The sequence below is a fragment of the Rana temporaria genome, chromosome 2, assembly GCF_905171775.1.
Source record: "Rana temporaria chromosome 2, aRanTem1.1, whole genome shotgun sequence".
NCBI classification, from domain to species: domain Eukaryota; kingdom Metazoa; phylum Chordata; class Amphibia; order Anura; family Ranidae; genus Rana; species Rana temporaria.
In genome coordinates this window covers 263,809,246-263,830,124 of record NC_053490.1, presented here as the reverse complement: position 1 = coordinate 263,830,124, position 20,879 = coordinate 263,809,246, and the positions used below count along the sequence as shown (strand labels likewise).

Genomic DNA, 20,879 nt, shown 5'->3' with positions numbered 1-20,879 from the left:
CAGCGGCGTGCACACTTCCTGGCTGGCTCTGCACGTGCTCTATGCGAACACGCCAGAGCTCATCCTTATCGGTGACTTGTCCTAAGAAGGGTCTGGCAATCTCGTCGGCCACCATTTCTTGGATCAGGCAGGTCGTGCTTCAGGCCTATGCCCTAAATGGGCGGGCGCCCCCCTTCCCAGTTACAGCGCATTCGACCAGGGCAATTGGTGCCTCTTGGGCTTTCCGCCATCAGGCGTCTGTGTTACAGGTGTGTAAGGCAGCGACTTGGTCGTCAGTCCACACCTTTTTAAAGTTTTACAAGGTGGATGTGAGTGCATCTTCAGATGCCTCCTTCGGCCGCAAGGTTTTGCAGGTGACTGTTTAAGGTTAAAGTTCCTCCGTTGAGGAGCTCTGGTTTGGGGTGAAGTTGGTTTGCTGTGCGCAATTACTATACGCAAGTATAAACAATATGAAACCTGTATCTGATGTACATGTCAATATCAAAACAGTATTTGGGGGGATCAAATGGTGATGGCACATAATGTCCTTGTAATGTGGCACTCTGCCCCACACACACACACACACACACACACACACACACACACACACACACACACACTTTATATGTTCTAATTGGCCCATCATTATAGTGTGCCACAGAGCATGTAGAGTGCAAAGGGCCAGAGCTGAGAATAATTGTTATAACTGCAGATACTGTAGTGGTAGAGTTTATTTTTTATTTGTCTTAAGGTAACAGGTCAGGCCAGCTATTTTCAAAGTAATTGTGGTTCCAAAAGAGAGCCATGGCTACTATTGCCCAACTTGGGTCTGGCGATCTGAGGTTCAAAATGGGATGCTTCCATTTTTCTTGTACAGCAAGAATTTTTTTTTTTTTTTTTATCCTTTTGTATTTTATTTTAATACTTTTCATCTCATTCTTTCAATAAAACACCAAATAATTGCAGTGAAATGTGCTGACACCATGCTAATTTTGCCCCAGGTAAAAAGCATACCTTACAAGATTTGCATCTGCTTTTCTTCAGTGGTGAACATACAGTGCTTGTGCACCACACTCAAGCTCAAAAATGCCTGATTTACAGGCATTTGACCCCCCCCCCCCCCCCGCCTCTAAAAGCCCCTCCATGTTAACCTGTGTGTCCATGCACACATAGGTTTTTACAGGAGTTTAGAGGCACAACCTTTTTATAGGCAAAAAACCCCCACCAAAGTCGTGTTAAGGACAGGAGCCTTTGAGCATAAACGCATGTTAACACTTGGCACATTATGCATGTTAATATATTCAAAAGGCCAATAGAATGCATTAATGCCAGACGTGTGAACGTGCATTCAAAACACAGCTTTTTAAAGACTTATTTTTTTTTTCTACTGTGAAACTCTTGTATCAGAGAGAATACAGTGTGAATGTGGCCTTATTCTGTTGTAATATTGGCTAGCCATCCTTGAAGGACTCATTAGAAGTATTGCTGTGCTTGGTGCTCTCTGTTAAGATACAAGTTTTTTTTCCTGACAGTTCCCATTCAGTGCTGTGAATACAGGCTGTTGGGCGCATGCAGTGAAAGTTGGCACAGCATGCTGACCCTTGCTGTATGAGTGTATGACTCTGTGTTCATGGAGTGGAATGTGGTCTGTCATTCTTTTGCCAACATACAGCCGAGAACTAGGCCTACCATCTATGTAAATGAAGATATGTTGCCCATGTCCTTGAGCTGTAAAAAAAAAAAAAAAAAAAGGACAAAACCTTTCTCAACGATTTTATTAATTTTTTTTTTTTTTTTTTTTTTTTTTTTGACGGATGACAGATTTTCTGATATTTACTATATGCTTTAAAGTGTAACATGTTTCAGCCAAGTTCCTGATAATAGCCCTATAATTGGCTGAAACGCATCTAGGTTTTATTGCGTCACAGCGACATACTTCCACCCAAACTAATATCCAGAAGTCGAGCTGAACACCGAGAGTGGTGTCGCCCTATGAGTGGGCCGACACGTTTACATATGCGGGCACTACTCGCGTATGCGTTAGCTTCTGCATGCAAGCTCGGAGGGAGAGCTATAGGCGAAAGTGACGTTTTGACGTCGCTTCCACCCTGCAATGGTATGGAGCCTGGTGGGAGCCATCTTCCCCTCACTCAGCTCCATACTACGCAGGGAGAAGGATACGTTTGTCCCACTATGCTCCGGTGCCCTCTGCCGCTTACCGGAGCCGCTGGCGGAGGGCACCGGAGCATGGTGGGAGGGGCTCCCCTCTCCTGCCACCGATTAAAAGTGATCTCGTCGCAAATCCGCCTCTGAGGCCACTTTTATCGGAAAGCCGCCCGCTGAAGAAGTGGATACTGGGGTTATGCCAGCTAGCTGCTGCCATAAAGATATTCAACTTCAAACAGCTGACGTATAACGAAAAAGGAGTATAGTTTCAAAATGCCACTTTCGTGCCCAGTCTGCTCATGCATCGATTTTCAAAAAATGTCCTCTTCGAAATGCCCTCTATAAAACGCTTAAGAGACTGAAGGAAATGTAAAATTTGGCTCTGAGGCTGGCAGTTGTACGTTTTGCTGCAGGTACGGCAAGGTCTTGATGTTATTGGGCCCTATCATGTGTCCTTTCCTGTACAATCCCTTTTAAATCCACCAAGAGAACTTCTAAGGGGATTGACCCGGCTTGGCACAATCACATAAGGGTACGTCCCCTTTAAGTGCTCAGTCGTGGGTCGCGCCCACGACCCAGTCCGAAGCTCCGTGACCCGCGGACCCAATCGCCACCGGTGTCCCGTGATCGGTCACAGGAGCTGAAGAACGGGGAGAGGTGTGTGTGTGTGTGTGTATAAACACACCTTCCCCGTTCTTCACAGTGGCAGTGTCACTGATCGTCTGTTCCCTGATATAGGAAAAGATCAATGATGTCACAAGTCTAGCCCCGCCCCCCTACAGTTGAAATACATATGAGGTCTCACTTAACCCTACAGCGCCCCCTAGTGGTTAACTCATAAACTGCAATTGTCATTTTTACAGTAATCAAAATTGTCCGATGTGTCCGCCATAATGTCACAGTCACGAAAAAAGATCGCTGCCATTAGTAGTAAAAATAAAAAATGATTAACCACTTAAGGACCCCTTCACGCCAATTTGCGTCGGCAGAATGGCACGGCTGGGCACATCAACGTATATGTACGTTGCCGTGGGGTCGCGCGCCGCCGGCGCATGCACGCGACCCGGTCCGAAGCTCTGTGACCACAGCCGCGGGACTCGCGGGCCCGATCACCGCTGGAGTCCCGCGATCGGTCCCCAGGGCTGAAGAACGGGGAGAGCTGTGTTTAAACACAGCTTCCCCGTTCTTCACTGTGGCGCCGTGATCGATCGTGTGTTCCCTTGTATAGGGAATCGCAATCGATGACGCCAAATCTACAGCCACACCCCCCTACAGTTAGAAACAGACATGAGGTCACACATAACCCCATCAGTGCCTCCTTGTGGTTAACTCCCAAACGGCAATTGTCATTTTCACAGTAAACAATGCATTTTAAATGCATTTTTTGCTGTGAAAATGACAATGGTCCCAAAAATGTGTCAAAATTGTCTGACGTGTCCGTCATAATGTCGCAGTCATGAAAAAAAACCGCTGATCGCCGCCATTAGTAGTAAAAAATTTTTTTTATAAAAATGCAATAAAACTATCCCCTATTTTGTAAACGCTGTAAATTTTGCGCAAACCAACCGATAAACGCTTATTGCGATTTTTATTTTTTTTATTTTATTTTTTTACCAAAAATAGGTAGAAGAATACGTATCGGCCTAAACTGAGGAATATTTTTTTTATATATATTTTTGGGGGATAATTACTATAGCAAAAAGTAAAAAATATTCATTTTTTTCAAAATTGTCGCTCTATTTTTGTTAATAGCGCAAAACATAAAAACCGCAGAGGTGATCAAATACCACCAAAAGAAAGCTCTATTTGTGGGAAAAAAAGGACGCCAATTTTGTTTGGGAGCCATGTTGCACGGCCGCGCAATCGTCGGTTAAAGCGACGCAGTGCTGAATTGCAAAAAGGGGCAAGGTCCTTTTAGCTGCATAATGGTCCGGGTCTTAAGTGGTTAAAGTGCATATAGTGGCCTAGTGCAAATAGTCCTTTTCTTTGTGTCAAAAAGTGCTATAGTGCTCCAAGTCCCAATGATGTAGTGAACCACCTCTTGGGGGTAGTGTAAAATTTCTGACTCGCCAGATGAGTTCGACTCTTTGCCTTGTAGCAAACAGAGTCAATCGTGTCTGTAGGTCTTTTTTTGGGTCTAACCCAATACCATGGACTCTGGTTGCTTCCAGTGTCTCCTCTGGGATAAATGGAGGTAAGGAAAAGCAAACAAGCTGTACTGGTCAAACCTAGTTTCATAGCTGTATCTGCATAGTAAATGTATCACCCAAACTGCTGGGCTTATTTCTGCAATTGAGCTCCATCCCACTCCAAAATTCTTTTTTTGTCCTCGCAGTAGTCACAATTACACTCGCTCCTTCATGCGCTCCTAAAGAAGCAGCAGACTACTGCAATATGTGTAGAGCAACATATGCCTCATTCCCTCCACTTGAGGTATACTTGGTGCATTTTTTTTATTTGTTACATGTAGACATGGCTTCCGCCACCTTTCGTTTTCACTTTTTTTTTTCGCTTTATTTTTAGAGGTTTGTATACATGGACTTATTGTGAAGATGTTTATTATCTATGTGATTTTATATTTTTTGAAATTTACAATTGTATTTTAACCGTACTAGAAAAAGTCAATTCACCCAACTAACTGTGCCATGTGTCAGGGTGGGAGAGAACTGATTGGGCAGCGGTATAGCGGTACTATAAAGCTCAGCCTGCAGTTTTATTGCAGTCTTCATTCCACTGCAGGTACACTTGGATGTACAGGACAAAATGTAGGAAGAAAACACTTGGAGGTACTAAATGTGGATCACATCTGAACCACATGGTTTTGCAAACCAAATAGGAAAGTGTAAGTGTTTCTGTGAATATTTTTTTTCTTTTTTGTAAGGTACCTTGGCTCAATATTTGAAGTTGTTCTCTGGTTTAGGGTTAAGCCTATTTCTCACTCTCAGTTTTAGATGTTGCTTTTAAATGTCAGCTGGATGAGGATCAGGAGGTTTCTGTTTGTAATCATGTGATATTTGATGTTTCACATCAAACTGATCATTCCTTTGAAGTAACTCCTGAGTTATTCATGCTAAAGCTCTCACATGTTTGTGATTCTTTGCATTTGCTAGCATATGTCTTTTAACCAGCTCTCTGCCAGGAAGGAGACAAGCCACGCACATTGTTTTACTTCTATGGCAGCTTAAATATGCAAATAGCCATCTCTCTAATGACTTCTTGGTGTAATCTATTTTGGCATACAGACCTTTGTAGGTCAATTCCACTCTTGTTTAAAATAGGTAAGCCCGAATTCCCTGGCAATTTTCTTTTCTATTTGAATCCGCAGCTTACTATGATTGCCTAAAACTTAAAAAAAAAAAAGTGTTATATATATAGTGTGTGTGTGTCACTCTGGATTTAGTAATAACAGTATCAAGTGGAACATCAGCAGGTGAGACTCTGCAGGCAAGTCTAAGTTGTTTGTGTGTTTTTTTTTTTTGTCCTAGAGGAGTTTGTTTTTCTTTCTCAAAAAAAGTGGGGTTAAAGCTCAACTGAACTCCCCCCTCATTTATGTCTAGGGGGAACGGGTAAAACAGTTTTACTTGCCTAATTCTACATTCCTGCAGGCTCCTTCACCCTGCTAGATCAGCCACACAGCCCCTTCTCTCCTGTACTCTTGTGGTCATATGGCTCTGATGTGATCTAGAACAGTGCAGGGACCACAGCCCTGCATTGGATGTAAGAACGCTGAAGGACCATCTGCTACTGGAGTAAAGGGGAGTGCCGGTTGCTGGGGTAGCAGAGGATCTGGTAAGTGTTTTTGCTGTATCCTAGACTACACAAACAGTTGACTCTTGCAGCCCCACTGCAAGAGAGGTCTTACTTTTCCCACAGTTTCCCCCCCACAATACAGACATCTCCTGCCTTACCAATGCTGGCCAATCCCCTCTCCTCTAGTACAAGACCTGCCCTTCAGTACAGATCCCCCTTCCTCCCTGCCAGTAGCGACCCCTAACACTCATTTATAAATAAAGCAAATACAGTGATACAGCATATAGGTGAGGTAAATATTATACTGGTAATTGGTTTCCAACTGAAATCACTCTTTGCATGTTGATATCGCATATCTTTGCTGTGTTACTGCAGTGGCTCATATATAGTATAGCTGGGTACACAGGGAACCTATTAACCTTGGTGGGTGTTTTGAAATTTGTTACAACAGCTTCCTACTCTGTAATCTGAGTTTTTTGGTTGTTAGCTAGCTAGATACTTCAGGCATTTCAGAAAGGCACTGGGTAAAGGTGAATTGAATTTTAGCATTCATGTGTATTAAGCCTCAGGTATTTTTAGGTTGTTACTATAACTGTTGTGATGTTGATTTTTAAGTAATATTTATGATTTGTTTCCTTGAAAGCTGTGATAGGTGTAAGGAGTTCAAGTCACAAAACAACACTATCCCAAAAAGCATAAATTACGTCATCCGTTATGAAGACTACTGCGAAAAGGACAAAAGGTAGCAATGTGTACAATTTTATTATACTCCTGCCTAGTTATTTTCTCTGTGTAACACCTTTTTGTGCTTGTCAATTGTTTGTGAAATATTTGTGTGTTTTGAGCTTGGAATCGCACAACTCCTGTTGCATTTAGCGTGCATTGATTTACAGGAGTTAATGTTTGCTTTTGTTTTTGCTGCACACTGTAGGAACCGAAATACTTTTGTGTTTATTGAGGGGGCAAAGAATTCTGGGACAGTTGGGTTACATTGCCACAACAAGTGGATATGGAGTGGGCAAACAAAAAAAAAAAAGTGAAAATTCTGCTATAAGTCCTCATATTTCCAACATGCCTCAGTTTGTCGCTGGTGTTCTAGGAAGAATAATTACTTTTTCCTGTTAATAGTTTTTTTTTTGTGGGGGGGGGGGGGTTCACCACTCACTAATTTTCTGTAAGCAAGTTGTTATGATAAGCTTAGGGCCATTGCCCTGAGCTTGGTGTGATTGCTGGCTATTTAAAAAAATACTTTTATTGAAGTGAGAGGGTCATTAGATTGGCTGCATCGGAGGTCAGGGGAGACATTGTGGGACCCCTATTGTCTCTATAACGAGTACCTGTCACCTGCCCAAATATATGACACAGGGGGCATGTTAGCCACCTTGTGAGGGAAATAAAGTTAAAGTGGCTGTAAAGGTTGTTTTGTCTATGGGGGCACTCGATGGAGGACCCAAAAAGAGGAGGATTAAGGCTTCTCTGTGCAAAACGTTTGCACAGAGTAGGCAAGTATGCCATGTTTTTTTATTATAATTTCAAAAAAGTTGGACCTTTTTAATATCCGTTTAAATGGAAACAAGTGACAATTTAAACTTGTTTTTTGACAGGTACCTGCTCCCACTTCCAGGGGACTTTGCCACGACAAAGTCCCTCGGAAGTTCAGCCTTCCTTAGCCGCTGGGCTATTCACAAAGTGCAGCGCGCTAAGCGCATGTTCAGTAAGGAGCCGACTGTGAAGACGTAAGGCTTCACTGCCGGTTTCCCTTGCGCAGCTCCCCTATCCTATTTGGTTCTACTGTGCTGACCTAACTCTCCTAGGCAGTGCAGGAGCATCCACACAGAGCAGGTCTTTTAGCTGTAGTCGACAGTGACATGCAGCTGAAAGATCTGAAAGAGGGCTCTGAAATTCTGAACACCTCCCCCACCCAAAGTCCTTGGTTGCTAGGAACCGGTGCCCTAACAACCAATTACATAATCTGTTTACCCCAGCTCCCAGAAAGCACAGCACTCCCCTATTCACACTTGCTCCACCTCCCAGCTCCTGTGCTGCTTAAGGTAGGGTTACACTGATATAAGGAGGGGGCACTCTGCATTTAAGAGGGGACACTCTTAATTTAAGGAGCGGGGGGGCACATTGATGTAAGGAACAACACTGATAAACGGGGGGAATCTGAAAGGAGGGACACTGATTATAAAGGCGGCACTGATATAAGGGGGACTCTGATGTAAGAGGAGACGCGCAGGTTTTCAGTTCAGTTTGCTATTTTCTCCCTTGGCACTGGATGACCTTGCCCCAGAACTGCTCCTCTGTTGCCCCGCCTCCCCTTTCCCCCCAAGGGATGCTTTTAAGCTATAGAGAGGGACAGTAAATGTTATTTACTGGCCCCTTCCTTTTCAGATTGGACACAGTGAGTTATCGGTACCAATCATACCCATGTCCATTCAGCACTGAAGCATAGTAAACACTGATTACTATGCTTCGGTTTGTGAATGTGAAGAGCTATTCCTGACCATTTAGTTCTGTGTAGTTGAGGCTGCAGCAATGGGGGGGATTAAGGACTGTCTTCCATCTCCTTTCTCTGTCTCAAAGCTGAAACATCAGAGGTCTGTTTAGACACTCTATTTCACCAAAGCCCCCCCAACGGGGCTCATAAAAAAGATTGTTAAAAAAAAAAAAAAAAAAAAAAAATTGGAATGATAAATAGCAAAAACTACATATACTCGCTACTGCTTTACTGACACTGATACTATTCACAGTTCTACTGATACCATTGGCAGAATTACCAGGGTCGCACTTGCAACCCAGCCCTGGTGTTCTGCCACTGTGGGGGGACCAAGACGCTGGAGATAATGTGAAGGAGCCCCGTAATGGGTGTCAAGGGCACTGGGCTTGGAGGGAAGGGCCCCTGGACCAGAGCTAAGGCAGGGGGGCACTTTCTGGCTTCTTGCACTGGGGCCCTAAATGTTCTAGTTACGCCTCTGATTAGTACTATGCTGACTAACAATTTATATTCACACTGTGACTAGTGGTTAGCCAGCATGGGCAGTGCTTGAAGAATATTGGTTTATTTTCTGAGGGGCAGGTTAGTGTGGTGTTATTTGCGCAATTGGTTGTGAATATTTACTGCCACTCAGCAGTATAATTTTAATTGTTTCCTTTTGTTTGTGACTACCACTATACTGTATAGAATTTTTGTTTGTTACTGTGTAATAATGCAATGCTATCTCTAGTAAGTTATAGATATTTTAGAAGCTGCTGCTGTTCACTTTGTTTATGAATGCTTAGCTACATCTCTTTAATGCAGTATGGATGGCTCCACATGCTTGTAGCTTTCCATACCCAAAATGCAGTAGGCTGCCTGCTTGACTTGGGAATGAAGAATATTAAATGAGGCATGGGACAAGACAGCAGTCAAAAAGATTTTCCTCTTGAACATTTTTAGGACATATTTCATGCAGTGAGGTTTAAAGAGGGCAGGGTCTTGTTCTGGCATACTTTACTTGGTGTACCGTATTTATCGGCGTATACCGCGCACTTTTTTCCCCTTAAAATAAGGGGAAAATCGTGGGTGCGCGATATACGCCGATACCCGCTTCCCGCGCTCAGTTTGAATGCCTGCGCCGACATATACCGAGTGCAGTACATTCGGCCAGGCTCGGCTTCGCTCGTGCTCACGCATAAACGTCGCAGAGCGTGAGCAACAGCGAAGCCGAGCTTGGCCGAATGTAGCCGAGTGTACTGCACTCGGTATATGTCGGCGCAGGCATTCAAACTGAGCGCGGGAAGCAGCGATTCGACAGGGAGACAGCGCGGGAGAAGCCCGGGAGGACACCACCGAAGCTGCAGACGGACACCGGACCCGATGAGGCCGCCGCGCAAGACACCAAAACTGTAAGTACTAAAATGTTTTTTTTACAGGAATTGCGGGTCCACATTAGGGGTGCGCGCTATACGCCGGAGCGTGCAATACCACGATAAATATGGTAGATAAGGGGATAGCATACAGGTGGTATTTTCTAAATTGCCAGTGCAGGCCCTGGATACTCAGCAGTGGTAATTTATAAAAAGGCCCACTACTTTGTGTTTATATCTCCCTAGATGAAGGCTTGGTTTACCGTTGTGACAGACCATGCAGCTTACAGGGGCAGTAAAAACACAGTTAACCATTAATATTATGCTGTTATTAACATCTCTTATTTTGGTTGTTGTTTGGGTTATTTTTCAGAACAGTTTAACTGGGATGAATACTTGAAGGAGACTGGTGCTGTTGGTGCTCCTGCGCTTTATTTTAGACAGGTACGTCATACAGAGTGTTATAAGTTAAAGTGGATGTAAACCCAAATTTTTTTTTTTTTTAATTACCAATTAAAACAATGGCATTTTTCACGTCATGAAAAACGGTTGTGTGTATGCGGCATTAGAAATCCTCACTTCCTGTTCTTCTGTCTGTAACTCCACGCAGTAATGGTAGGCTTTCTTCCTGGTGTGGAGTGTCGTGCTCACCCCTCCCTTGGACTACAGGAGAGTTGGTAAGCTCTTTACGTTGCAGATAGAGAAAGGAGCTGTGTGTTAGTGGGCGTCCTGACTCTCCTGTAGTCCAAGGGAGGGGGCGAGCACGACACTCCACACCGGGGAGAAAGCCTTGCATTACTGTGTGGAGTTACAGACAGAAGAACAGGAAGTGAGGATTTCTCAGAAGAAATAAGGACATTTAAAAGCAAAATTGAAGGATGAGGTAAGTGAAGGAGGACTGCACTAAGGTAAAGAAAGCTATTTAGGAAAAAAAATCCTTTACAACCCCTTTTAAGAACCCCCGCCATAGTCGCAGCTTATGCCATACAAATTGGCATAAGCAATCATTTGTGTTCTGTAAGCATCTGAAGCCCGATTGGACTTTCTTCCGGGATACAGTGCAGCTGGCTACCCAGCATGCACCTTCCAATCTCGCACCTGTGCAGTGTGTAGAAAGTGAGGCGCACTCAATGCGGCGTGGAGGATGCCGGATGAACTGCTGGGATTGATAATACATATATCCCAGAGCCAACGGGCAGGAGGATATGATGTATCTCACCGTGGCGAGGTAATGGGGAATTGCAGCGCTTCAGGAAGCCTAAAGGTTTTTGTGGGGGGGGGGGGGATTTTTTTTTACAAACACTGGCTGCATAGTGGTAAGCAATGCCTGGGGCCAAAGTGAAAAAATAAAATGAAACTCCGCTTTTAATCAGAACTGAACAAACACAAAAAATAAAAAGATATAAATAATGGAAAAAATATAAAAACTAAACATTTATAAGGGAAGGTTTATCTGACGACTTCATAGAACTTTAAATTTAAGAGTCCAGCTCGCAAGCCAGATAAATCATTATACAGTTATTGTTACTAGAGATGTGATCTGCCTCACTGTTCTGCCCACCTTGCCCATACCTTGTCCAATAAGGGTGCACTTGATGGCCCCTGAAATGCATTCATTGACAGAGGGATGGTAGTTGGGTAATACTTAACCTGAAGTGAGGGAACTTGGGCGCTTTGATACCATAAAACGATATCACAGAACTCCACTGATGAGGGTTTTCTGGTTTATAAAGGTAAATCTGGCATCTTATCAGGTCTGCTGTTAGGTTGGACTCTTTGGTAGCGTTGCACCGATACCAGTATCGGCGCAGATACTTGGCATTTGCATGAGTACTTGTACATCAAAATATCCCATAGTTTGGTATGCGCAAAAGTTATAGCATCTACAATCAATATAAGCGTATTGTGATTTTTTTGCCAACAATATGTAGCATTTTTACGTTTTCTTTTTTTATTGGCTATGTTTTATAACAAAGTTTTTTTTTTTTAGTTTTATAGAGCGAAAAATAAAAATTGCAGAGGTGATGTGCCAACAAAAGAGAGCTCTATTTGTGGGTAAAAAGGGACATCAATTTTATTTGGGTACAGCCAGCGCCGGTCCTGGGAGGGGGGGCGCGCCAAAAAAAGCTCCCCGTTCGGAAAATATTAAAACCCGTCCTATGGCAGCAGGGGCCGCTGCCGCCCGGGTCACTGCTCACGGCACCCCGGCACTGCAGAGGGGGGGGGGGGCGCGCCGTCGTGCCCGAAGTGTCTGACACAGACACACTCACACTGGTCCCCTTGGCCCTCCCTTCCTCCCTCCTCCTCTCCCCTGCTATTGTCCTGGGTAGCGCGGCGCCGTTGCATAAAGCGTGCATGCAGCTTCAAATTCTAACGGCGCCAGGAGTCTGACTGACTGAAGCTGGGACTGACAGACTGCCGCCGTACACGCTAAAGAAAAGTAACGGTAAGGCCGCCCATCCCCTCCCCCTTATCTAGCAGGCTGACAGGTGTCATTCCCTCCTCCCCCCTCACCTGTACTCCAATGAGGAGGGCGGGCACCAGATGTGAGCCTTGCACTGAATTTATAAAAAAAAAGTAAAAAAAAAAAGGATGTTATAATGTCACCCCCCCCTCCTCTGTGTCAGCTTACCCCCCCTCTTCTGTGTCACCCCCCTCCTCTGTGTCAGCTTACCCCCCTCTTCTGTGTCACCCCTCTCCTCTGTCAGCTTACCCCCCCACCTCTGTGTTACCCCCCCTTCTCTGTCAGCTTACCCCCCCTCCTATGTGTCAGCTTGCCCCCCCTCCTCCTCTGTGTCACCCTCCTCCTCTGTGTCAGCTTAAACCCCCTCCCCTGTGTCAGCTTAAACCCCCTCCTCTGTGTCACCCCCCCTCTGTGTCAGCTTACCCCTTTCCTCTGTGTCAGCTTACCCCCCTCCTCTGTCACCCCCCCCCTCCTCGGGGTCCAGAGGTGCAGGGTGCTGTGTAATGCAAAAGTGGTCCAGAGGTGCAGGGTGCTGTGTAATGCAAAAGGGGTCCAGAGGTGCAGGGTGCTGTGTAATGCAAAAGGGGTCCAGAGGTGCAGGGTGCTGTGTAATGCAAAGGGGTACAGAGGCGCAGTGCTGTGTAATGCAAAGGGGTACAGAGGTGCAGGGTGCTGTGTAATGCAAAAGGGGTCCAGAGGTGCAGGGTGCTGTGTAATGCAAAAGGGGTCCAGAGGTGCAGGGTGCTGTGTAATGCAAAGGGGTACAGAGGTGCAGTGCTGTGTAATGTAAAGGGGTCCAGAGGTGCAGGGTGCTGCGTAATGCAAATGGAGTCCAGAGGTGCAGGGTGCTGTGTAATGAAAAAGGGGTCCAGAGGTGCAGGGTGCTGTGTAATGTAAAAGGGGTCCAGAGGTGCGGTGCTGTGTAATGTAAAAGGGGTCCAGAGGTGCGGTGCTGTGTAATGTAAAAGGGGTCCAGAGGTGCGGTGCTGTGTAATGTAAAAGGGGTCCAGAGGTGCGGTGCTGTGTAATGTAAAAGGGGTCCAGAGGTGCGGTGTAATGTAAAAGGGGTCCAGAGGTGCGGTGTAATGTAAAAGGGGTCCAGAGGTGCGGTGCAATGTAAAAGGGGTCCAGAGGTGCGGTGCTGTGTAATGTAAAGGGGTCCAGAGGTGCAGGGTGCTGTTTAATGCAAAAGGGGTCCAGAGGTGCGGTGCTGTGTAATGTAAAATGAGGTGAGGTTTCTGTGGAGGACAAGACAGAGAGGAGACTTGCAATTGGGGGAACCCCAAAGCCAGGCAGCGCAGCAGCACACTGGGGCGTTGCGCCGTCGGCAGTAAAGCGCCGCTATTTTAGCGGCACTTTACAGTAGTTTTTGCGGTGCTGTGCGTGCGTGCTGGGGGGGGGGGGGGGGGTTAGTCAAAATGCACCTTCGCCTGAGTTGGCAAAAATCCTTGCACCGGCCCTGGGTACAACGTCACACGACCATGTAATTCTCAGTTAAATTAACACAGTGCCGTATTGCAAAAAATGGCCTGGTCAAAGTAAATAATCTTCCATAGGGCAAGTGGTTGTACAGTGTTCCCAGCCGCCACTGCAACTGTTGGTGAAAAAAAATCATTAATTTGGACCAGTATTTAATGAATGCTTCATTTACTCTGTAGGGTGAGCATGCTGGTCTTTAAATTATTGCAAAAAAATAATTACAGCTTTGGAAATCTTTATCTTGAATTTTTCTATTGCATCCAATCCAGTTTAGAAAGACTTTAACCACTTAACGATCGCCGCATGTACATATACGTCGGCAGAATGGCACGGACAGGCAGATCAACGTACCTGTACGTGTCTGCCTAGACAGAGGACCGTTTCCGCGGATAAATCCTCTGGCGGATTTTGATCTCATGGTTGTACTAACCATGAGATCAAAATCCCCGCGGAATTCCCTCCGCGGTGACGTGTGGTACACATGTGGTATCCCCGTACTCAGGAGAAGCAGTAGAATGTATTTTGGGGTGCAATTCCACATATAACCATGGCATGTGTGAGAAATATATCATTTAGTGACAACTTTTTGTAAAAATAATTTTTTTTTTGTCATTATTCAATCACTTGGGACAAAAAGAAAAAATATTCAATGGACTCAACATGCCTCTCAGCAGTTTCCTTGGGGTGTCTACTTTCCAAAATGGGGTCATTTGGGGGGGGGTTTGTACTGCCTTGCCATTTTAGCACCTCAAGAAATTAGATGGGCAGTCATAAAATAAAAGCTGTGTAAATTCCAGAAAATGTACCCTAGTTTGTAGACGCTATAATTTTTGCGAAAACCAATAAATATACGTTTTTTTTTTTTTTTTTTTTTTTTTTTACTAAAGACATGTGGCTGAATAAATTTTGGCCTAAATGTTTGACTAAAATTTAGTTTATTCGATATTTTTTACTTTTTGTTATAATAAAAATCATATTTTTTTTTCAACATTTTCGGTATTTTTCCGTTTATATCGCAAAAAATAAAAATCGCAAAGGCAATCAAATACCATCAAAAGAAAGCTCTATTTGTGGGAAGAAAAGGACACAAATTTTGTTTCGGTACAACATTGCATGGCCGCGCAATTACCAGTTAAAGCAGCGCAGTGCCAAATTGTAAAAACACCTTTGGTCCTTTAGCTGCATATTGGTCCGGGGCTTAAGTGGTTGGCCCCTTTCACACGAGCATTCAGTCTAGATCTGTCTGTTAGTGTTTCTGACGGATTCAGACTGAACCACAATGTATGTCTATGGGTGGGTGGATGTAAACGGATAATTGTCCATTTACATTGGCCTATGACCGTGAATCTTGCAAACGTGGCCTGTTTGTGGGTCCTGAGGACAGGAGTTGAGAACCACTGTAAGGCTACTTTCACACTGAGGCATTTTCCAGGTGTTTTTGTGCTTAAAATGACGCCTGTAAACTGCCTCTTCTGCAGCCCCAGTGTGAAAGTCTGAGTGCCTTCACACTGGAGCAGTGCACTTGCAGGATGGGGAAAAAAGTCTGCAAGCAGCATCTTTAGGTCGGTGTATACACCGCTCCTAAAACCACCCCTGCCATTAAAATCAATGGGCACCGCTGCCAAAGCGATTCGGCAGAGGCCTTTTTCAAGTGCTTAACCCTTACCTTGTTAAGTTAAGGGTTAAAAGTGCCCCGCTAGCTAGTGGGCGAAAAGCGCCACTATAACAGTGGTAAAGTGCTGCTAAATTTAGTGTGCCCCAGTGTGAAAACCGCCTAATTTTTCCAGTTTTTGTCTTACCAGAATAAACCACTTGTGGGAGCTCTTGGCCATCTACTCTCCTGAATGACTGTTAGTTGTGAAATCAGGAATTTTTTTTGCAGCCTGACTTTTTGCCATTCGCTAATGTATTTCCCTTTTTGATAAAATGGTTTTGGTATGTCATTTTTCCAATACTTCTTCTTTTCTTTACATATTAAATTGTTACTGTTTGTTCTTTGCCTTTTTTTTTTACGTTTTTCCATATCCATAAATCTATCTTTCATAAGATGTGATGATGTGTTACAGCTGAAAACATGTTTTTATATTGGGTTATTTTTTTGTAGTCTAGGACTCCACCCACCAATGAATTTAAAGTTGGTATGAAAGTGGAAGCTCATGATCCTCGAAATGTTACCTCTGTTTGTATAGCCACGGTCATTGGAATCTCAGGAGGTCGGTTACGTTTACGACTGGATGGCAGTGATGATAAAAATGACTTCTGGAGGCTGGTGGATGCCTCTGACATCCAGCAAATTGGCACATGTGAGAAGAAGGGAGATATGCTCCAGCCACCTTTGGGTAAGGGTGAGGGTAAATTATTTAAATGCACTGTGATTGTGATGCATTTTACTTGTCAGTATAAGGATAAATAATCAAATCCAATAAATATTAACCATTTCTCTACAGAAATTGTGCACTTGCTACAAACTATTGTAGCTTGCTTTTTATTTTTTTGAGGCAAAGTATAGCAGTATGAGAGTATATGTACATTTTGTTTTAGTAATTTTTGCAGTTTGTACATTTTTAACCACTTAAGACCCGGACCATTATGCAGGTAAAGTACCTGGCCAGTTTTTTTCGATTCGGCACTGCGTCGCTTTAACTGACAATTGCGCGGTTGTGCGATGTGGCTCCCAAACAAAATTGGCGTCCTTTTTTTCCCACAAATAGAGCTTTCTTTTGGTGATATTTGATCACCTCTGCGGTTTTATTTTTTTGCGCTATAAACAAAAATAGAGCGACAATTTTGAAAAAAATTCAATACGTATTCTACATATTTTTGGTAAAAAAAATCGCAATAAGCGTTTATTGATTGGTTTGCGCAAAAGTTATAGCGTTTACAAAATAAGGGATAGTTTTATGGCATTTTTATTTTTACTAGTAATGGCGGCGATCTGCAATTTATATCGGTAATGCGACCTTATGGCGGACACATCAGACACTTTTAAAAAAAATTTGGGACCATTGGCATTTTTTTTATAGTGATCAGTGCTATAAAAATGCATTGATTACTGTAAAATTTTCACTGGCAGGGAAGAAGTTAACACTAGGGAGCGATGAAGGGGTTAATTATGTTCCCTCATTGTGTTCTAACTGAAGGGGGGGGGGGTGGGACTGACTACGCAAAATGACAGATCGCTGTTCATACATTGTATGAACATACGATCAGTAATTTCTCCCCCTGAAAGAAACGGGAGCTGTGTGTTTACACACACAGCTCCCGGTTCTCGCTCTGTGACGAGCAATCGCGGGTGGCCACAGAGCAACATCACGTAGTATAACGTGATTTTGCGCAGCCGAGCCGACCTGCCGCCGTAAAACGGCGGTGGTCGGTCGGCAAGCGGTTAACTGACAGAAGAGGCACCCGGTGTGGTCTTCTGCTGCTTTAGCCCATCTGCTTCAAGGTTCAATGTGTTGTGCGTTCAGAGATTGGTATTCTGCATAACTTGGTTGCCTTACTGTACTGCCTTTCTATCGTCTCGAACCAGTCTACCTATTTTCCTGACATCAACAAGGCATTTTTGTCCACGCAACTGAAAATGCTCACTGGATATTTTCTCTCTTTTGGACCATTCTCTGTAAACCCTAGAGATGGTTGTATGTGAAAATCCCAGTAGATCAGCTGTTTTTGGAATATTCAGACCAGCCCATCTGTCACCAACATTCATGCCATGTTCGAAGTGACTTAAAGGGTAAGTTCACCTTTACAGAAAAATCTGTAAGGTGAACATACACAGGACCCCCTCCTTTCCTCCCAGGTATCGCTGACCTGGACCGCGGTAGTCTCCTAAGCTTCGGTATATCTGTGCCAGCCGTCCGGGGCTTAAAAATCCCCTGAGCTGAATGTTTAAAACATCCCTCGTCAGGAGGGATATTTTGGAGCATTCTAATTGGTCAGCACTGTCACATGGGAGGCGCCGACCAATCAACAGCTGCATAGCCTGTCCTGTCAGCTATGGAGAAGACGAGTGGATGCCACGGGGATGTCTAAACCCTGAACTCCTGATGCGGATATACCGGGGGTTGGACCTGGAGATGGCAGCGGTCCAGGTCAGCTGGGGTGGGGGGCAAGGAGGGGATCTGTGTAAGTGATGTTGAATAGGATATCTAAAAAGAGAAAAGATTGGCACAACTAAGGAATATTATTGGGGTAGGTAGTCAATGAAAAGAAAAGATTTATGAATACATAGTCCATTAAAATCAAAAAGAGTCCATGTGGGGAGATGCTCACTTCCATAAGTAAGAAGCAACTCTGGAAAAGCATAAAGGGAGGGAGGAAACAAGCGCCAGCTCAGTGTAGCATAAAAACAACTTGAATATGGTAAAAGTAATACACTCACAAAGGTGGATGCGACTCAAGCATGTAGCATAATATGGGGTATTCTCGCGCACTCACAAGTACTGGTCCCGGTTCACCAGATGGCACAAGACTGGTTTCACAGATACGCAGCACTGGATGCTCCCATGGCCTGAGGAAGAAACATCTGGTTGTGACGTCACATACGTTTGACTCTGTGTTTTTCAGGTACGCAAGCCCTGGGAGCTTCTGGCGCTATGGATTTGTGGGACCACAGTCTGAGCTACACTGAGCTGGCCCTGGTTTTCTCCTTCTCTTTATTAAATAGGATATCAGCTACAGAGGGGGGTGCACTGTTTTAAGCATAGACTAAAGGCTGGTACGCTCAGCCAGTTCAACAGAAAACAGCCAGCATTTGGCTAATGTGTACAGCAGCCTGCCCCACAGAAGCTGGCTTCTGTACAATGGGCATGCTGGAAAATTAGCAGCCGATCTGCATCAGATCGGCGCTCGCAGCCAAAAGAGAAAGCAGAGTCTAAGTATGTAATAACAAAATATGACTTCCCTGTTTACTTATAAATACACACAAGATTTTTCAAAAAAACTGGTGCACTTTGACAAGATTTATTTATTTATTTGCATTAAGCTGATCCCTTTAAATGCATATCCTAACCCAATTTAAAAAACACAGCTGTAACAGTGTATATGATCTGGTGTAATTGTGAAAATTTATATTATTTCTAAATGTTTACAGGATTCCGGATGAATGCCTCTTCTTGGCCAATGTTTCTTTTAAGAACACTAAATGGAGCAGAGATGGCACCAGCATCCTACTTTAAAAAGGTAAGAGCAAAATAGTTAAACACATGCCAATTAAGCCCCCTGTTTGACACTTTGATAGAACTGCATATAAAATAGAATCCAAAAGGACACAGTGGTATAAATGATGCACTATGATAGAGAGCATTAGAAGGCATTTTTCCAGTTTTCATTTAAATGTAAACAGTTCAAGCCCAGTAAATAGCTGTAAATGGTACAAAGGTAAGCAGTTAACTGCCAGAGGTGAAAAAAAAAAAAAAAAAAGCAGCTTAGGTTAACAAAAAATTTTAAATAATGAACAATTCAGTTCTACAAAAAGGCCTTTTTCAGGGAAGCAGCAATGGGTTAACAACTCGGTTGTTCTTCAGCAATGTAAGTAAATTAAGCCTTGAAAGTTTATGCCAACAATTCCTACGGGGGTCCCAATGTTTGATATTATTATTATTAGGGTTGTCCCGATACCGATATCGGTATCGGGACCGATACTGAGCATTTGCGGTAGTACTTGTACTCCCGCAAATGCCCCTGATGCCAGATCCGCTACTACCCCCCCCCCCCCCGGCGCCGCATACCGCAACGCTGCTGCCTAGTTAATCAGCGTGCAGGGAACATTACAGCTTTCATTTGAATAGCTGTCTGTTCCCCGCCGCACCGCGTATAGACACTCCCCCTTGCACGGGATTGGACGGGTGATCTGTCTATCAGAGTGCAGATCACCCGTCCAATCCCGAGCAAGGGGGAGTGTCTATACGCAGCGCGGCGGGGAACAGACAGCTATTCAAATGAAAGCTGTAATGTTCCCCGCACGCTGATTAACTAGGCGGCGACATCTAGGTATGGGGGGACCTGGCTGCATCTGTGGGGGGACATGGCTGCATTCGTGGGGGACATGGCTGCATTTGGGGACACATTTAAAAAAAAGTATCGGTATTCGGTATCGGCGAGTACTTGAAAAAAAGTATCGGTACTTGTACTCGGTCCTAAAAAAATGGTATCGGGACAACCCTAATTATTTTTATTCAGAATTTGTATAGTACCAACAGTTTGCACAGCGCTTTACAATATAAAAGGAGACGGCACAGTTTCAATACAAGAGGTTTAAGAGGGCTCTGCTCATAAGAGCTTACAATCTAATAGGGTGGGAAAAGTGGTACAAAAGGTTATAACTGTGGGATGAGCTGATGGAAGACTTAAAAGTTCTGTTAATGGAGGCGGGATAGGCTTCCCTGAAGAGATGAGTTTTTTTAGGGATCGCCCAGGGAGAGGTTCTGGAGACTAGCACGGGAAGAGGAGATAAGAGTGCTTGAGAGCAGGAGGTTTTTGGGAGGACTGGAGAGGACGTTTTGGGTGATATTTGGAGACCAGATTAGTCATGTAGCTCGGGACATAGTTGTATAGTGCCTTTTTATATGTTAGTATTGAGAATTTTCCTAGGCAATTTTCAGAGAGGGGTGGCAGACACTGAGCAGTTGGTAAGGTAGATGAATCTGACCATGGCATTCATGATAGCTCTATGTCTATATAAAAGCAGTGTTCAAACAGACTGTTACTACACCCTCTTTACCAAAATGTGGACAGTATTGTACTGCAGAAGTAGTATATTGCTCTCAAAATGGTGAGAAAAAGGCAATTGACAAAAGGAAAACAGACAGACCGTTTAAAACCCTTAAAAGGGTAGGTAGGTCTTTCCTTTTTAGAGAAATTTGCAAAGAAAGCCAAGGTATCACTTGGACATTGGAGGAAACTCTGACAGGAGGAGGTCTGGCAGACCCAAAGCCAGGACAGATTTAGAAGACAAGTTTCTGAGAGTCAACAGCTTGTGTGGCAGGTTCACAGGACAACAGATTTAAGTGATTGTAAACCTTTAAAAAAAAAATAACAATCGTATTGCCTGCTCTGTGGCATTGCTTTGCACAGAGCAGCCCCCAAAGCCACTTGCAGATTTGATTCCAAGCTGAGCTCTGTGTGTCTGTCGCAGAGAATGTGGATTGCCCCCCACCATTGCCTTGCCTGGCAATTTAATTCTGATCATCAG

The 20,879-nt window shown here is 44.2% G+C and overlaps 1 protein-coding gene across 6 annotated transcripts in view; it reads left to right on the top strand.

The window, feature by feature from the left end:
• The window catches only part of SCML2 (Scm polycomb group protein like 2), a 125,098-nt gene that overhangs the window by 19,898 nt on the left and 84,321 nt on the right, over positions 1 to 20,879 (top strand). For 5 of the 6 annotated variants that reach the window (XM_040336892.1, XM_040336891.1, XM_040336889.1 and 2 more), the window contains 4 exons: positions 6,539 to 6,637; positions 10,118 to 10,188; positions 15,792 to 16,026; positions 18,780 to 18,868. In XM_040336892.1, the coding sequence (XP_040192826.1) occupies positions 6,610 to 6,637; positions 10,118 to 10,188; positions 15,792 to 16,026; positions 18,780 to 18,868 (423 nt within the window). In that variant the 5' untranslated portion in view covers positions 6,539 to 6,609. Of the gene's footprint in view, positions 1 to 6,538; positions 6,638 to 10,117; positions 10,189 to 15,791; positions 16,027 to 18,779; positions 18,869 to 20,879 lie in introns of those variants that run through there. The other variant, XM_040336890.1, reaches the window with a different exon arrangement.